The 15,365-nt window shown below is 35.3% G+C and overlaps 1 protein-coding gene across 3 annotated transcripts in view; it reads right to left on the bottom strand.

The window, feature by feature from the left end:
* The window catches only part of DACH2 (dachshund family transcription factor 2), a 664,401-nt gene that overhangs the window by 30,677 nt on the left and 618,359 nt on the right, over positions 1-15,365 (bottom strand). For all 3 annotated transcript variants that reach the window (XM_006082802.3, XM_006082800.3, XM_006082801.3), the window contains 2 exons: positions 408-556; positions 136-283 (listed from right to left, as the gene is read on the bottom strand). In XM_006082802.3, coding sequence (XP_006082864.1) covers positions 136-283; positions 408-556 — 297 coding nt within the window. The remainder of the gene's footprint in view (positions 1-135; positions 284-407; positions 557-15,365) is intronic.

The following is a 15,365-nucleotide window of genomic DNA, read 5'->3' on the forward strand; positions in this document are numbered from 1 at the left end:
GTAGATTACAAATGGTATTTGATTCCTAGCTTGCATTTGTTTTCAGCATTTCTAAGCTATCCCTAAATATTTATATTACTATTGAAAATATCACCAACACAGTATTCACTCCATAATTGATCTTGTTAAACTTACTTCTGCTTTGAAGCTCAACTGCGAGTTGTCTTTCAATGTTTTCTCTAATTTCTCTTTCTCTATAGAGTTCCATTCGCAGTTCCTTTTTTTCTTGTTGAATCTGCTTCTCCTGGATGCGAGCATTATCCAAAGCCACTTTCAGTAGACCCTGTCAAAGTACAGCAAATGGAATGCGGTTCATCTTATATGTTTCAGTTCTCAAATATGACATAATATATGTAGGTGCTAATGTCTTGTATTACATTTATTTTGTTTATAGAAATATTGTTGACCTGAATGTTGGTCAACAGAGTTTCCACAGAAGACAGACTATCAGCAAAAATGAATGGTCCAGGGAATCCAGGAGGCAATGCCTGCCCAGGAGTGAGTTGGATCTTGTCCAATGTTGACTTCATCATTGGGATTTGAACTGGTACCTCTTCTGCGAAATACAAAATTAACATCAGAAGATTCACAAATTAACAACTCAAAATGTTCAGTTTTATTCACTTCTAATAGCATCTATAAAGATTTTGATTCTAAAACTAAATAAAAACTCCTAATTGGAAGTTGTGCATATATAATCCCCAGCTCCCTCTGATTTCTCAAAATAAGTGTTTCAGAAAAGAGTCATTGCAAATAAAACATTTACTGCTAAAGAGTAATGATATTTGGAGAAACACATTTAAGATATGTTTATTAATACCTATGAATTAAATAATCAGATAATTTCCTGGTAGACTTTAAACTGCTTTTTAATTGTTTCTTTTCAAATATATATTTCATCTATCTATCTATCTATCTATCTATCTATCTATCTATCTATCTATCTATCTATATCTATCATCTATCCATTATCTATCTATCTATTATCTATCTATCTATCTATCTATCTATCATCTATCATCATCTATCAACCTATATCATCATCTATCTATATTCATTTTAACAACTTTATTGGGAAATATTTCATATACAATAAAATTCACCTATTTTAAATGTATGCTTCAATGACTTTTTAGTAAATTTACAGAGTTGTGAAACCATCACCACAAATATATTTTAGGACATCTCAATCAACCCAAAATACCCTTCATGCTCATTTATAGTTCATCTCTTTTCCCACACCTGGCTCCTAGCAACCACTAATCTACTTTAAGGGTTGCCTTATCTGGATATTTTCCATAAATAGAATCGTATAATGCATGGTCTTTTGTGAATGGCTTCTTCCACTTAGCATGTTGTGTGTGTGTGTGTGTGTGTGTGTGTGTGTGTGTTTAACAGTGAAAAAAGTGAAGGGATTGAGAAGTACGGATTGGTAGTTACAAAATAGTCAAAGGGATGTAAAGTACAGTATAATGTTTTGAGGTTCATCCATGTTGTAGTATGAGTCATTGGTTTCTTTATTGTTGAAAATTATTCCATTGCATGGATATATTGCTTTTAGTTTAATCATTCACTAGTTGATAGACATTTGGCTAGATTCTAGTGTTACCTTTTGTTTCCAATAATATTTCTCATGAAAAAAATCATTTGTCTTGTAAAAAGAGATGTATCATTTTCCCCTTTTAATTTTATTTTCTTCTCCCATATTCTCTTTTTTATATATTTTATTTATTTTTTACAGAGAGGAAGGGAGAGAGATAGAGAGTTAGAAAGATCGATGAGAGAGAAACATCGATCAGCTGCCTCCTGCACATCTCCTACTGGGGATGTGCCCACAACCCAGGCACATGCCCTTGACCGGAATCAAACCCAGGACCCTTCAGTCCGCAGGCCGACGCTCTATCCACTGAGCCAAACCGGTTTCAGCCCATATTCTCTTTATTTTAATAAGATTTTTCTCTAAATCTCAGATAAAAAGATAAAAATAAGATGTTTCAAAATAATTTTGGATAGATATGAATCTCCTCTTACTTTGAGAAGCCAACTGTTTGTCTATCCACTTGAATTCTGGTTGAAAATATTTTATGTGAGATGTATGAACCAGATAGCAAAGTTTCCTCTGCAATTAGGAATTGGGATTTTTTTGACATATGTAAAAGGAAACTCATTCAAAGAGGCATTCTTGCAATGTAACCAAACAAACCCTGGTATTCTTAAATAGCTTCAACAACACTGTATGATGGTGTGAATCATAGCAACTCAAACAAAATTATTCTACTCACTACAGTCTCTTTATTTCAGTAACTGGGCATAAGCAAAGTTTGGAAAATATGCTTGTCTCTAGTCAAAAGAATTTTCAGTAACTCCATATGCTATGAGACTAATACAAGAAAAAACACACACCAAAAACTAGGCTTATATCCAGACTAACCAATTTTCACAGGGTTTGAAAACACAAACCTAGCTATTGGTTCTGGTTCCTGTAGGGAATATGGATTTGTCATACAGTTAGACCTCATGTTTCAATTGTAAGCATTCTATATATGTAATGTGCAGAGGCTTGAACCCCATTTATTTCACAGTCAACATGGTTTGTTATGAGAATTCTTGTGTGGGAAGCTGTGGCATAGAATTGTGGGAACCTTCTGTGAGATGAGATAGCATTATCTCTGAATAAAATGCTTTTAATATAGATCACCTTTACAACTTCCAATGTTTTAAAATCTATAAGGATAAAAATGCTCAGCAACTATTTTTAGAGAATCAAAATTATTTTCACTAAAGCTTCATGTTATTTATATTCAAAATGTTATAAAGAGTATTTGTTTATCTGTCTTAATTCTATTAAATGCATAAATAAACCTATTACTTTTCTTTTAACACAGGAAGCTACAATGAACATTTTTTTGGAGTGCTTTTATAGTAAATCTTAAAAATGAAATTCTGATGTATTATATAATTGTATACCTAAAACCTATGTAAGTTTATTAACCAATGTCATACCAATAAATTCATTTTTAAAAGTTGATGTTTAAATATACAAATAATAATAAATTTTAATCATAAACATGTGATGAAAGTGTTTTCTATAACTCTCTTATAATATTAACTCTAACATTTTATAGAACATTTCTCCTTCCTTTCCTCTCTGTCCTTCCTTCTCCTTCCCCCTTTCTTTTCTTTCCCCTTTTCTCTATCTTTTTCTCTCTCCCTCCCTCTCTGTCTTAGTTTCTATCTTTCCTTTTCTTCCTTCTTTTCTTCCTTTCTCCCTTCTTTCCTTTCTATCCATGGCAGTTTTGTAAGAGGTGAAGAAATTCAGAGGAAATGAGCACATTATCACAAATTTTGTGATCTATTTCAAATACAAGATTTGAACACTTGAAATATCTCAAAAAACAACAACAAAAACACCCTAAATCTTAAAATATGTCTTAGGCAACAGATCTAATGTTTTTAAAGCACATTTCTCAATAACTAACCAGGATATATTATACTTTATTTGTACTGTTTGAATTCTGTATTATCTAGTATTTTGTCTTTTGCACATGAGTGCATTAAATGGATAGAGTGACTTCATAATGCTCTACCAAAATTAATAATAATGGAAGAGGTTCTATACGTTTTTATTGATGTTTATAAATCTTAAAGTAAAATTTTATGTAGCCTAGAAGATCTATTTTTAAAAAATGAACTGCTACAAACTTAGAACATTCACTTCCTGCTAATTTGGAGATTTTAATATTTCCCCTGAATAAATATTTTGTATTAGTGGCAGAATTCTTAAAATTAATGGATTTCTTGTTATGTATTGCTCTACACACACATTTAACTCAGTGGTAACAATCTGAGGAGTATTTTACAAATAAGATGCCTGAAAAAGAAGCAATACATTCAGTATGCATAAAACAAAATTATAACCACATTAAAATTGCCCAAAGGTTTCTATTTGGAGATGAAAGAAATGCCACTAAATTGGCTAAAAGGAAAATTACTATTGTCTATGAAGACAGGTTGTATGGTCTATGGTTTGTGTTCCTGTACAGGAGATTGAAGTTTCAAATAGTATTACTCTTCTTTAAAGAGATAGACATGGTTGAATTAGGTGTTACTGGCTGCAGTGAGGATCAAATGCAAAAAGAATCATATTTCATCAGACCTAGTCAACACCAGGAAAATAAATAGAAATATAAGAGGTATGCAGGCAATGATTCATTTTGATAATCTGGCCCAAGAGAGACACATAGAGACAGGCACACAGATCTAAGCTTCTACCAAAAGACAAATAGGACACGGAGGGTGGGAATTGCGATGACAGTGTAGCAGAGGTCACATTGATTTTCAGCAGCAGTTTTCACACAGATGAGATAACCCTGGACTCTATTTGGCCCATTGTTCATATCCTACCTGTCCCACAAGCAATAAATTTCCTAGTCCTAGAAAAGGGCTGTAAAGAAGAAGGATTCTACTAATGACTTCTTATGATTAAGTTTCTGTGCTAACCAAACATGTTTTCTCAGACCAAGGTCACACTGCATGTTAAGGTCCATAATAGCCCCAAACTAGTACAAGTGTATTATGTTTCAGTGTATATGAGTGGGAACTGTCAAACCATTCATCTTTTTTAGAAAAAATCACATGCTACAAAATGAATGATAAATGCATTAGAAATCTGTTTCAATCTTGTAATAGGTCTTCACATCTGAATGACACCTACATTTTGCTCAGAGTTTGTGGGAATTTATTATGTAGGCTTAAAAAATACTAATTGGCAATGGAATTGAATATGGGCAAGTACTAGAAACACAGCTTGTCAGTTAAATAAGAGCATCCTTTATAATCCATGGAGAAAGTGTTTTGAGTGTTTTTTATTTTATTTTATCTTAAAGGCTGGTGTTTGAAATGTATATTTTAAAACATTTATCAACACATATGATGCAATAATATAAACTAAACACTAAAGATAGGATAACTGCTATCTAACTGAGGAGAAACAACTTCTTCATTTATTGAAGCAAAGTGGAGACTGCTTTTATTAAATTTGTTAAACCTACCATGCTTTGTAAAAGCATTTGGAAATCCCTTTAGAAAACAAGCTCTTAATTTTAACTTCTTGCTTAGAGCCCAGATGACTATATATAAAGGTTGAGAAGAACTTTGTAGAAAAAATGAGATAAACACAGGTAAATGCTCAGAATGGAAAAGTCCTTCTAAAAATTAAAGTCAAGGCTGCTAGAGACTTTCTATATGACTCCAGTGATTACTTTCCCATTTTTCTTGGGTTAATTCTTTCCTTTGGGCTTTGATGATGGTGAAATAGAAACTGAAATCAGCTGACTCACTCAGTAGTGGAAAAATACAACCACCTACCTGGTCATTAGTTTTTATTCTTTAACAAACAAATTATACTTTATTATTTGATTTGAGAGTTTTGCCCTAAACACAGCTGGCTCAAGGGACCCTCCTTTGTTGGTGTCATTGAGATTACATTCAGCACAAGCAAGACTCCTGTTTCCCTCTTCCAAACTGAGGAACAATAACAAAAACAAAATAACCAAGTGCTGTGTAATGACCTGACCTGCATGAATATAAGGAAGTGTCCATGGTCTGAGTGGAACAGTGACTCGTGTTACCATCATCAAATGTGGAAAAGAAACATTTTATTCAAAAATTCTTACATATCTTTAGGGAGACAGAACAATAAATGATGCTGATAAATGAAAATAGAAAGCTAATAACAAAGGAATGAAGGGTCACCAACCTGAGAATGTAAGATAGAACACTTCAAAAACCAATTATGGCCCTGTTTTACTCTAGATCAGTGGTTCTCAACCTTGGCTGCACATTAGAATCACCTGGGGATCTTTTTAAAATCCTGATTTCTGAGCCTCATTCTCCGGAAATTCTGTTTCTTTGTTACTAATATTGTGGCCTCACCCCATAACAAAGAAACAGAACTTCCGGAGGATGAGGCCCAGAAATCAGGATTTTAAAAAGATTCCCAAGTGATTCTAATGTGTAGCCAAGGTTAAGAACCACTGCTCTAGATCCTTATATTAGCGTTTTGGCAAAACAAGTTCTTATAAATTATGAATTAAAATGAATCTTATTTCATATAAAATGTCATGCTGATAACAAATATTATATCCATGAGAATCTGGAAGATGTATAATACCCAGTCCCTGTCATTAAGGATATGACACATTATTTTGGAAAAAAGTCAACAAGTTACAGAAGTGGGAAATTAAGTGTGAAATCATGTGGCATAGACTGCTAAGTGTCTTTAAGAGTTAAAAGAAGGAGAGATCACTGTGGTCTGCAGTAAGCATTCAAACTAGCTAACCTGAAAAGTGTTCACACTGGCATTAGAAGAAAATTCAATGAAACTTCCACAGCATATCAGGTGTGCCAAAAAGAAAATATTCCTTTTTTAAACTAGTGTTAAAAAAATGGGTTAAACACATATAAACAGTTTTTCTTAAAGCAAAGTTTGGTGGATTAATTATAGGGTGCTCAGTGAAGTCTGAATTTCAGATAAAAAGCAAATGATTTTTTAACATAAGTATGTCCAAAATATTCCACCGGACAACCCTATACTAAAAAATGATTATTTGTTTATCTGAAATTGAAATTTCACTGGGTATACTGTTTTCTATTCTTTTTTTTAATTTGCTAAATCTATTCAAGCAGAAAATATCAGGGTCTTTAAAATGTTAATGCTAAATATTAACACAAGCTACATATTAATTTAGGCAGCTGAGAGCATAGTGATGAAGAGCAAAAGATGATGGAACCTGACTGTTTAGGTTTGAAACCCTGCTCTATGATTTGCAATTAACCTTTCTGTGCCTCAATTTCCATATTTGTAAAGTGAGGATAATAATCTCTCTCTCTCTCTCTCTCTCTCTCTCTCTCTCTCTCTATATATATATATATATATATATATATATATATATATATATAAAGAACCAGGGTCCTTAACAACAGAGGGCTCACCAAACACTGGAAGTCAGTGCTGACTGCAGTCGGTGCTGGCTCAGGGACCCAGCACTGACTGCTGAGGGGCTGTGGATCAGGCCTGGAGAGAGGCCTGCAGAGAGAGAGGCAGGGTCTGATCCGCAGCCTCTGTGACAGCTGTTGATCAGCTGTTGCCTCTCTCTTTCTTTCTGGGCTTGGCCAGCAGCCTGGGCCTCTGCAGGGGCTGCTAATCAGCCCTGCCTCTTTGATCAGGCCCAGAGATAGGCCCGGAGACGCTGAATGGCATAGAAACCAACCAATCAGTACCTAACCTGGGTGAAGTGTCAGGAGCCAATGGCTGCCTAGGAGGTGGAGCTTTTGATGCTGACTGGCATCGAAACCGACCAATCAGAACCTAATCTGGGTGAAGTGCCAGGAACCAATGGCTTCCTAGGAGGCAGAGCTTTTTACACTGACTGGCATCAAAACCGACCAATCAGAACCTAATCTGGGTGAACTGTGAAGGCAGAACCTAAGGTGGAGGCTGAGAAGGGATTTTAAGGGCAACAGCTGTTTGGTGTAAGGTGTAAGAAAGTGGTTCAATTTTTTAATGACCGGTTTGGCAGTATAGTGCATATGGCTGGCTATCAGTCCAGATATAGGGATTATGTGTTTTTGTCTGCCAAGAGCATCTCCTCCTGCTGAAAAAGGCCCCCCCCCCCCCCATTTAAGCAATCCTATCCTATATAATCTATACAAATAAAAAGGTAATATGCTAATTAGACCGGGTCGACAGCCATCGGCCATCTTCTGGATGTCCGACTTCCTTCTGGACAAAGCCATCTTGGTGGGGGCCGAGGCAGAGGCTGTTAGGGGCAATCAGGTAGGCAGGGGAGGGCAGTTGGGGGTAAGATCATGCCAGCAGGGAAGGGCAGTTAGGGGTGACCAGGCCATCAGGGAGGGGAGTTGGGGGCAATTGGGCTGGCAGGGGAGCAGTTAGGCATCAATCAAGCCAGCAGGGGCATAGTTAGAGGGTGATCAGGCTGGCAGGCAGAAGCGGTTAGGGGCAATCAGGCAGGCAGGTGAGGGTTTGGGAACCAGCAGTCCCAGATTGTGAGAGGGATGTCTGACTGCCAGTTTAGATGTCTGACAGGCAGTGGGACATCCCCCAAGGGGTCCCGGATTGGAGAGGATGCAGGCTGGGCTGAGAGACACCCCCCCAGTGCATGAATTTCATGCACCAATCCTCTTGTATACTATACATGAGAGCAGGAACCTTTGTCTGTTTTTTAATTTTACTAATGCTGTCTCCTTGCTATCAAGAATACTATTTTGGGACCAAAACAATTATAATAACTTTAAATAGGTAGATTATTATTCTTAAGGCTTGAGGTAAGATTTCTGATCATCAGATTGATTCCATTATTTCACTGTATTAAAAAAGAAAAGATTGTACATGAATATGAAATTTTAAAAGTTTTTACAGTTATGTGGTGAGATGAAGGAAGAAAGAGGGAATGGAGGTAGAGAGTTTCTGGTTAACTCTTAGCCTTTTCAATAATATCAGTGATTATTATTGTCTACAGATATTATGACATATTGAAATTTTAAAATTTGAAAAATAGTTGATATCATTGTCATAGCATGCCTACTGTGTATTTATTGAACTTGTCTACATATCATAGTGCTATCAGAGAAATGTGTGGATTGTCTTTTTCTGTTTCTATTGGGAGTGAGGTCCTTACGGTATTCGAGAAAAAGAATTATCTGAGACTGGCATGGGAGGATGAGTGACTTTTACCTGCGTGGAATTACATCCCTCAGTTTTAAGAATTTCTAATATAAACAGCCAAATAATACCAAAGGCATGTAAAAGCCTCTTCTCCAGAACACCAGCCTGCCTGCCTCTGAAAAAGGTAGTAGAGAAGAGAGCATTATATGGGTGGAGAGTAATAATGTTGCTGTCTTCAGAAATTGGGGAACAAGAGGCACAGAAGGAAAAGTGGGAAAGATGCTGATCATTAAAGAGATGTGTCTAGGAAAGATGGGAGGGGAGGGCACACATTTACATCAATTACCTGACCCCTCCAGGTGATAATGTTTTGTTACCCTGACTTATCTGTAAAATGTCCTCAGGGTGCCAATATAACCCTGCTTTTAAACTTCTTAGGGGTTTAGTCATTTCGCTGACTGGAGAGGCTGTAAAGCAGATTTTTCATTTTGCTTCCCTGCCAGGAAATGTGCAATCCATTTCATCAAGCAGGGAAGAAACCTCTCTTCTTAATCTGGCTCAAATCAGGAAGAAAAAATTACTGCTCTAACTGGGAAATTCAGGTGTTAACTTTAAAATAACTGCTTCTTTGCTTAATTAACATACCTTAATAGAGAGGATCAATGTAAGGTACAAAGGAACAAGTTATTAATCCATCACCTTAACAGCAATGGTTCTTAATTTTGTTATGCATCAAATGTGATATAAGTCTTTCATAAAAAACTAGAGGCCTGGTGCACAACATTTGTGCACTGGGGGAGGGGGGTCCCCTCAGCCCAGCCTGCACCCTCTCACAGTCCAGGACATCCTCCGAGGGGTCCTTAGCACTCCTTCAGAGGCAGGAGAGGCTCCTGCCACCACTGCTGTACTTGCCAGCCTTGAGCCCAGCTTCTGGCTGAGCAGCGCTCCCCTGTGGGAGCGCACTGACCACCAGGGGGCAGTCCCCTGGTGGTCAATGCACGTCATAGTGACAGGTCGTTCCACCATTCGGTCAATTTGCATATTAGGGTTTTATTATATAGGATGTTCTCAACTTCCAAAGTTTGTGTGATTCAATAGGACTAGGGTAGTACTTGGCAACTGGAATTTTTAAGTGCCAAATTGATGGTTGATGTTGCTGGTGTGAGGACCACAGTTTGAGAAACCACTGAGCTATTCCATAAAAGTCAAATTTTGCTCCATTTAAAGATGATTAATATTCATTCCTATAACAATATCTTTTTAACTAGTTGTCTTAATAAATTCAAAACAAATTAAAATTATATCTAATTTTAAGTATATATCTTCACCACTTTAACAAATTGCATAACAGTAAAGAGACACATCAACTAACCTGTTCTACATACCTAGAGATTCTGAAAATCAACTTACATTGCATAAGGAAAAAATGTGTAATGGAACCTATTTGTAACACAGAATTAGAAAACAAAATATTTAAACACATGAGTTTATATAGGTAGTGATTTCCTCTAATACAGTGGCTCTCAACCTTCCTAATGCTGTGACCCTTTAATACAGTTCCTCATGTTGTGGTGACCCCCAACCATAAAATTATTTTTGTTGCTACTTCATAACTGTAATTTTGCTACTGTTATGAATCATAATGTGAATATCTGATATGCAGGATGTATTTTCATTGTTACAAATTGAACATAATTAAAGCATAGTGATTAATCACAAAAACAATATGTAATTATATATGTGTTTTCCGATGGTCTTAGGTGATCCCTGTGAAAGGGTCATTCGACCCCAAAGGGGTCTCGACCCACAGGTTGAGAACCACTGCTCTAATAGATTAGACAAATACAGTTTGTCTATATGACAAAGGAAAACAATTTCAAAAAGTCTGTCAATTATAAAGTTCTCACAAATGTATCATTCAGTTTAACTTCAATCATCATTCAAGAGTTATCACCAGATACACCCATTTTCTTATTTCAATATTTTCCCCCTGAAGAGATGAGTCTGAACAGGACTGAATATCCCTGTGTCTTGGGATATTACGTCTCTAAACTTCAGTGTCCCTATTTGAAGAATAGGAAAAATTACCTCAAAGTGTTTGTGGCAGGTTTAAATGAGAAAAATAAAGTTGAAGCTCATATCACTGTCCTTAGTAGACCCTCAATAAAAATTGGCTGAATCTGAAGTTATGCTAGGAATGCAGTGTTTTAGACAAAGAATTTCATTGAATGTAAACTAATTTGAAGATTTGCCTATGAAATTTCTTTATTTTTAAATTTTAAATCGTCATCCAAGGATATTTTTTTCCACTGATTTCTAGAAAGAGTGCAAGGGAGGGAAGAGGGAGAGAGAAAGAGTAGAGAGAAAAACATCGATGTGAGAGAGACACATTAATTCTCTGTCTCTTGCATCCCCCCTAACCCCGTGGCTTGGTTAATGTAGCAAACATTAAGTAAGGTTTTTATAGTATTGTATTTTGTTTTCCTGATAATCAGACAAAAAACCAAACCTACAATTTTGTAACAAATCTCTCAGCTTATTTTCAAGATAGTTAGAAGACTTTAGGCTTATGTTATATCAGTAACATTTTTCTCCTTAAATTTAATTTAGGTTACATTTTTATTCCCATTGAGAACTGCACATTCAAGATAAGTGTGTTTTCTACTGAAATTTAAAAAAAAAAAAAACAGGAGAAAAATCTATCTCAAATTTGCTTATTTTATTAGTGGTGAAATTCATTCACCTACTATTTGTTACAAATATTTATGGATCCATATGGAATGACAAATGTTGAAACAAAGGCACTGTAGATATTTTTCACTTTTACTAATAACGCTAGTTCTTGAGGATTTTTTTTCATTTTCTATATCCTAAGAGCTTTAGTTGGAATGAAGAATCTAATGCATTCACTAAACATAAAAGTAAGAATCTATCTATATCTATCTCTCTATCTCTATCTCTATATCTCTATCTCTATCTCTATCTCTATCTCTATCTCTATCTCTATCTATCTCTATCTCTATCTCTATCTCTATCTCTATCTCTATCTCTATCTCTATCTCTATCTATCTCTAATTTCAAAGCTTGAAACAAGAAAGAAAATATTATTTGGGTAGTCTAAATTACTCTAACTGCCCAAACCTATCAGAATGGCACAGATACCTTCTCAGTTTTTAAATTTCAGTGATTAGTTATTTCTGATTTTCTCCCCTTTTCTTTCCCTATCTGATCCTTTCTTTATACATACTCATAATCAATGATATTTCTTTAGGGAAAAAACTTTTTCAGATTTACTTTGAACAAAACCCAACAAAAATCTACAATTAATATTAAATGCAGTTGTCTAATGTTTTCTACTTCTTTGAATGGTTAAATATTATGAGGCAAGTCAGAGAAACATTGTATTGGGAAAAAATGGAAATAATGAAAAAATTAAGTACTATTATCTAATATCTTGCAATGCTGAAATCTTGTAATTGGATTTGACCAAAGTCCCCCAAACTTGCTGTCCTAGATTCTAATTCAATGAAATTGTTCTATTTTTATGATTCACTTACTTGGATAAAATGTTTAAGGATCAACATTATAACATTTGATTCCAATGAAGTTATATTCAATTTAGTAGCATATATTAGCCATTTCTGCATTTGCCTGTACCTGTCTTCATTTTTGCTTTAGATGATTGAAATAATATGCCTCCATCCCTTCAGCAGCTATATATAGCATTTCTCTTAGAGATTGTCATTTTCCTAATCTGAATTGATCATTAGGGAAAATAACTTTGCTCACTGCCTCTCTGTCCATTGTCACCTCCCAGCCATTATTCAGTTGCCATGTGAAAGTATCATAATTTTTTTACACAATTGAAATTACTTCCTGTTCCTGGTTACTGACAATAGATTCCATCTTACCTTTAATTAAAAGATAGTGGACACTAGACAATATTGGACATGATTGTATGTTGCTTTATTGCCTCAGCTAAAATTTCCCAGAAGATATGTTCTTATCTGCATACTTATAATATGTGCTATATCTTCTCCCATTCACCTAAATATGGACTCCGTGGTTAGTAAAAACTTATTAATGACACATCATAGCTTTGTAAACTTTATAAGTTCTTCCAAAACCTAAGGTATATAGAGGCTGCATTTTCAAGTCCCACATAATTTCTTATTTACTTTTCAATTGAATAAAACATGTTATAAAGAACATTTCTGCTATTATGTCTTCCCCTGCTTTGACTTCATAAATATGCCCCATGTCACCCACTAAAGTGAAAAAGTGTAGACACAATAGTGGTATTTTTACATAGATATATATAAAAAAAACCTTAATAAAATAAAACTATAAAACAAAAACAAATTACTGAGGTCCACCTTAATAAAAGAGTGGCCTTAAAACTGTATTACACTTAAGATAATGACATTCCCATTGCACATTCTGTATACCTTGTCAAAGCTGTATATGCTGTTTGAAATGCATGGTATCTTTTTGCAATACTGTGTGTGTACAAACAGATACAAGGTTTGTAGAAAATGCATCTAGGGAGCCATAAAATTGGTGGAAAAATATTTCTCCATGATATTTTAGTACTTTAAAAAATTCAATCACAGGGAAAAGTGTTTTGCTGTAAACATCTTAAAAGCCTTATAAAGGCAATGGCTTCCCACAGCACTTATTTAAATAATTTTAACAGCTAGAATAGAATAGTTCTTGTATATCAAAGCTCATTTTTTTATTTCTTTGATTTTTCATAGGAATTGTTTTTGTAATATAATTATATAATTTTATTAAGCAATGTCACCCCAATAAATTCAATAAAAATAAAAAAATAAAATAAAAATATAGTAATTTTATTTTTTTTCTTATGATTTTATGTGCAATGTAATCTGTATGTTAGTGTGATCATGAATAATCTGGCTACCAATTGGCAATATTATTATGTTTACCAAAGTGAGGCCACTAAATGCATTTTCCCTTCAACATAAGGTTAACTCTTTCTGTATTGGGTATTGTTTGATGATGATAACTTAGCTAAGAAAGGTAACATTTTATATGCTGAATGTTCTGTATATGTTCATGCAAGGATCTAAAGAGCCAAAATAGGGGAAAATGTCTTATGCATTCCTCATGGTAGAGTAAATTAGGGTTTAAATTAGAAACCAAGAAAGTTGAATCCTAAATTCAGTATTTTTGAGTTGAAATTTGGGAACATATGCTTTTTGTTTTTAAGCTTCTTCAATATTTTGAAAAATCTTAGGAATAAATACAAATTAAATTCCTCACTGTTATATGTTGCCTTCTATTCAGTCCTGATAAATTTTATTTCCATATATGTGTACAAGAAGTGTGTGTATGCATGTGTGTGTTTTGTCTCTTACCATCCTATATAATAAAAGGGTAATACTAGTATGCAAATCGACTGAACAGCGGAATGACTGGTTGCTATGATGTGCACTGACCACCAGGGGCAGACGCTAAATGCAGGAGCTGCCCCTGGTGGTCAGTGCACTCCCACAGGGGGAGCGCTGCTCAGCTAAAAGCCAGGTTGACAGCTGGCGAGGCTAGTGAGTGCAGTGGTGGTGGCGGGAGCTTCTCCCACCTCCCAGCACTAAGGATGTCCTACTGCCAGCTTAGGCCCGCTCCACAAAGGCTCACAGACTGAAAAAGGGCATAAGCCGGGTTGAGGGACTGTCCCCCCCATGCACGAATGTCATGCACTGGGCCTCTAGTTTAAGATAAAGTTAAAGGGTACCTTCTTTATCCTTGCTTTAACCCAGAGTTTATTCTCTTAAATGCATTTCAACAATCAATTTTATTAACTTGCACTTTTCTTCAAAATTTACTAGAAGTTCCCACTTGTTATTTTTTAAGTAATACAGGTATGATTATGAAATATAAAACCTCTAACAACTACTTCTTATCCAGCTACCTTTATTTTTTCAATTTAGTAATCCCTCGATTTTGCAAACCTTGATTTAAAGGACTTCAGATTTAATGGCTTCTGGTCCATATGTCATGTGTTAAAATTAACACACTATTAATTTTAAAATTCTTTTAACCAAGATTTGATTATCATTAAATTAGCAGATTCATTTTTGTTATTAATTCACTGTTATTTTAACAAGTTTAATGAATAGGCCATATGTTGGAAAAAACACTGTAGTAATTTCTTCAACATAAATAAATATTACATATCTAAACTATAGTCTACATATTTAAATCTAAGAGTCACCACTTCTAAACAATGTTCAGTGAATAATTAGCATGTGATCACACCACATGGCACTCAGTAATTGGTTCTATTGTCCCAGGGCGTGACTTTCTGCAGCAGTTTGTTTGTTTTTTCAATCCTTGCCTAGGATATTTTTTCCCATTGATTTTTAGACTGAGCGGAAGAGAGGGAGGAGAGAGAGAGAGAGAGAGAGAGAGAGAGAGAGAGAGAGAGAGAGAAACATTGATGTGAGAGAGACACATGGATTGGCTGCCTCTTACTCTTGCTTCAACCAGGGCCTGGGGTCAAACCTACAACTGAGATATGCGCTCTGGACCAGGAATTGAGCCTGAGACACTTTGGTCTGTGGGCCAACCCTCTAACCACTGAGAAAACCTGCCAGGGCTCTGCAGCAGTTTTAACATGTGCCAGTCAGTGTTCCCACTTGTGCAAAGCCATACCCCA

This window comes from Myotis lucifugus, unplaced genomic scaffold (genome assembly GCF_000147115.1).
Source record: "Myotis lucifugus unplaced genomic scaffold, Myoluc2.0 scaffold_4, whole genome shotgun sequence".
Lineage (NCBI taxonomy): Eukaryota > Metazoa > Chordata > Mammalia > Chiroptera > Vespertilionidae > Myotis > Myotis lucifugus.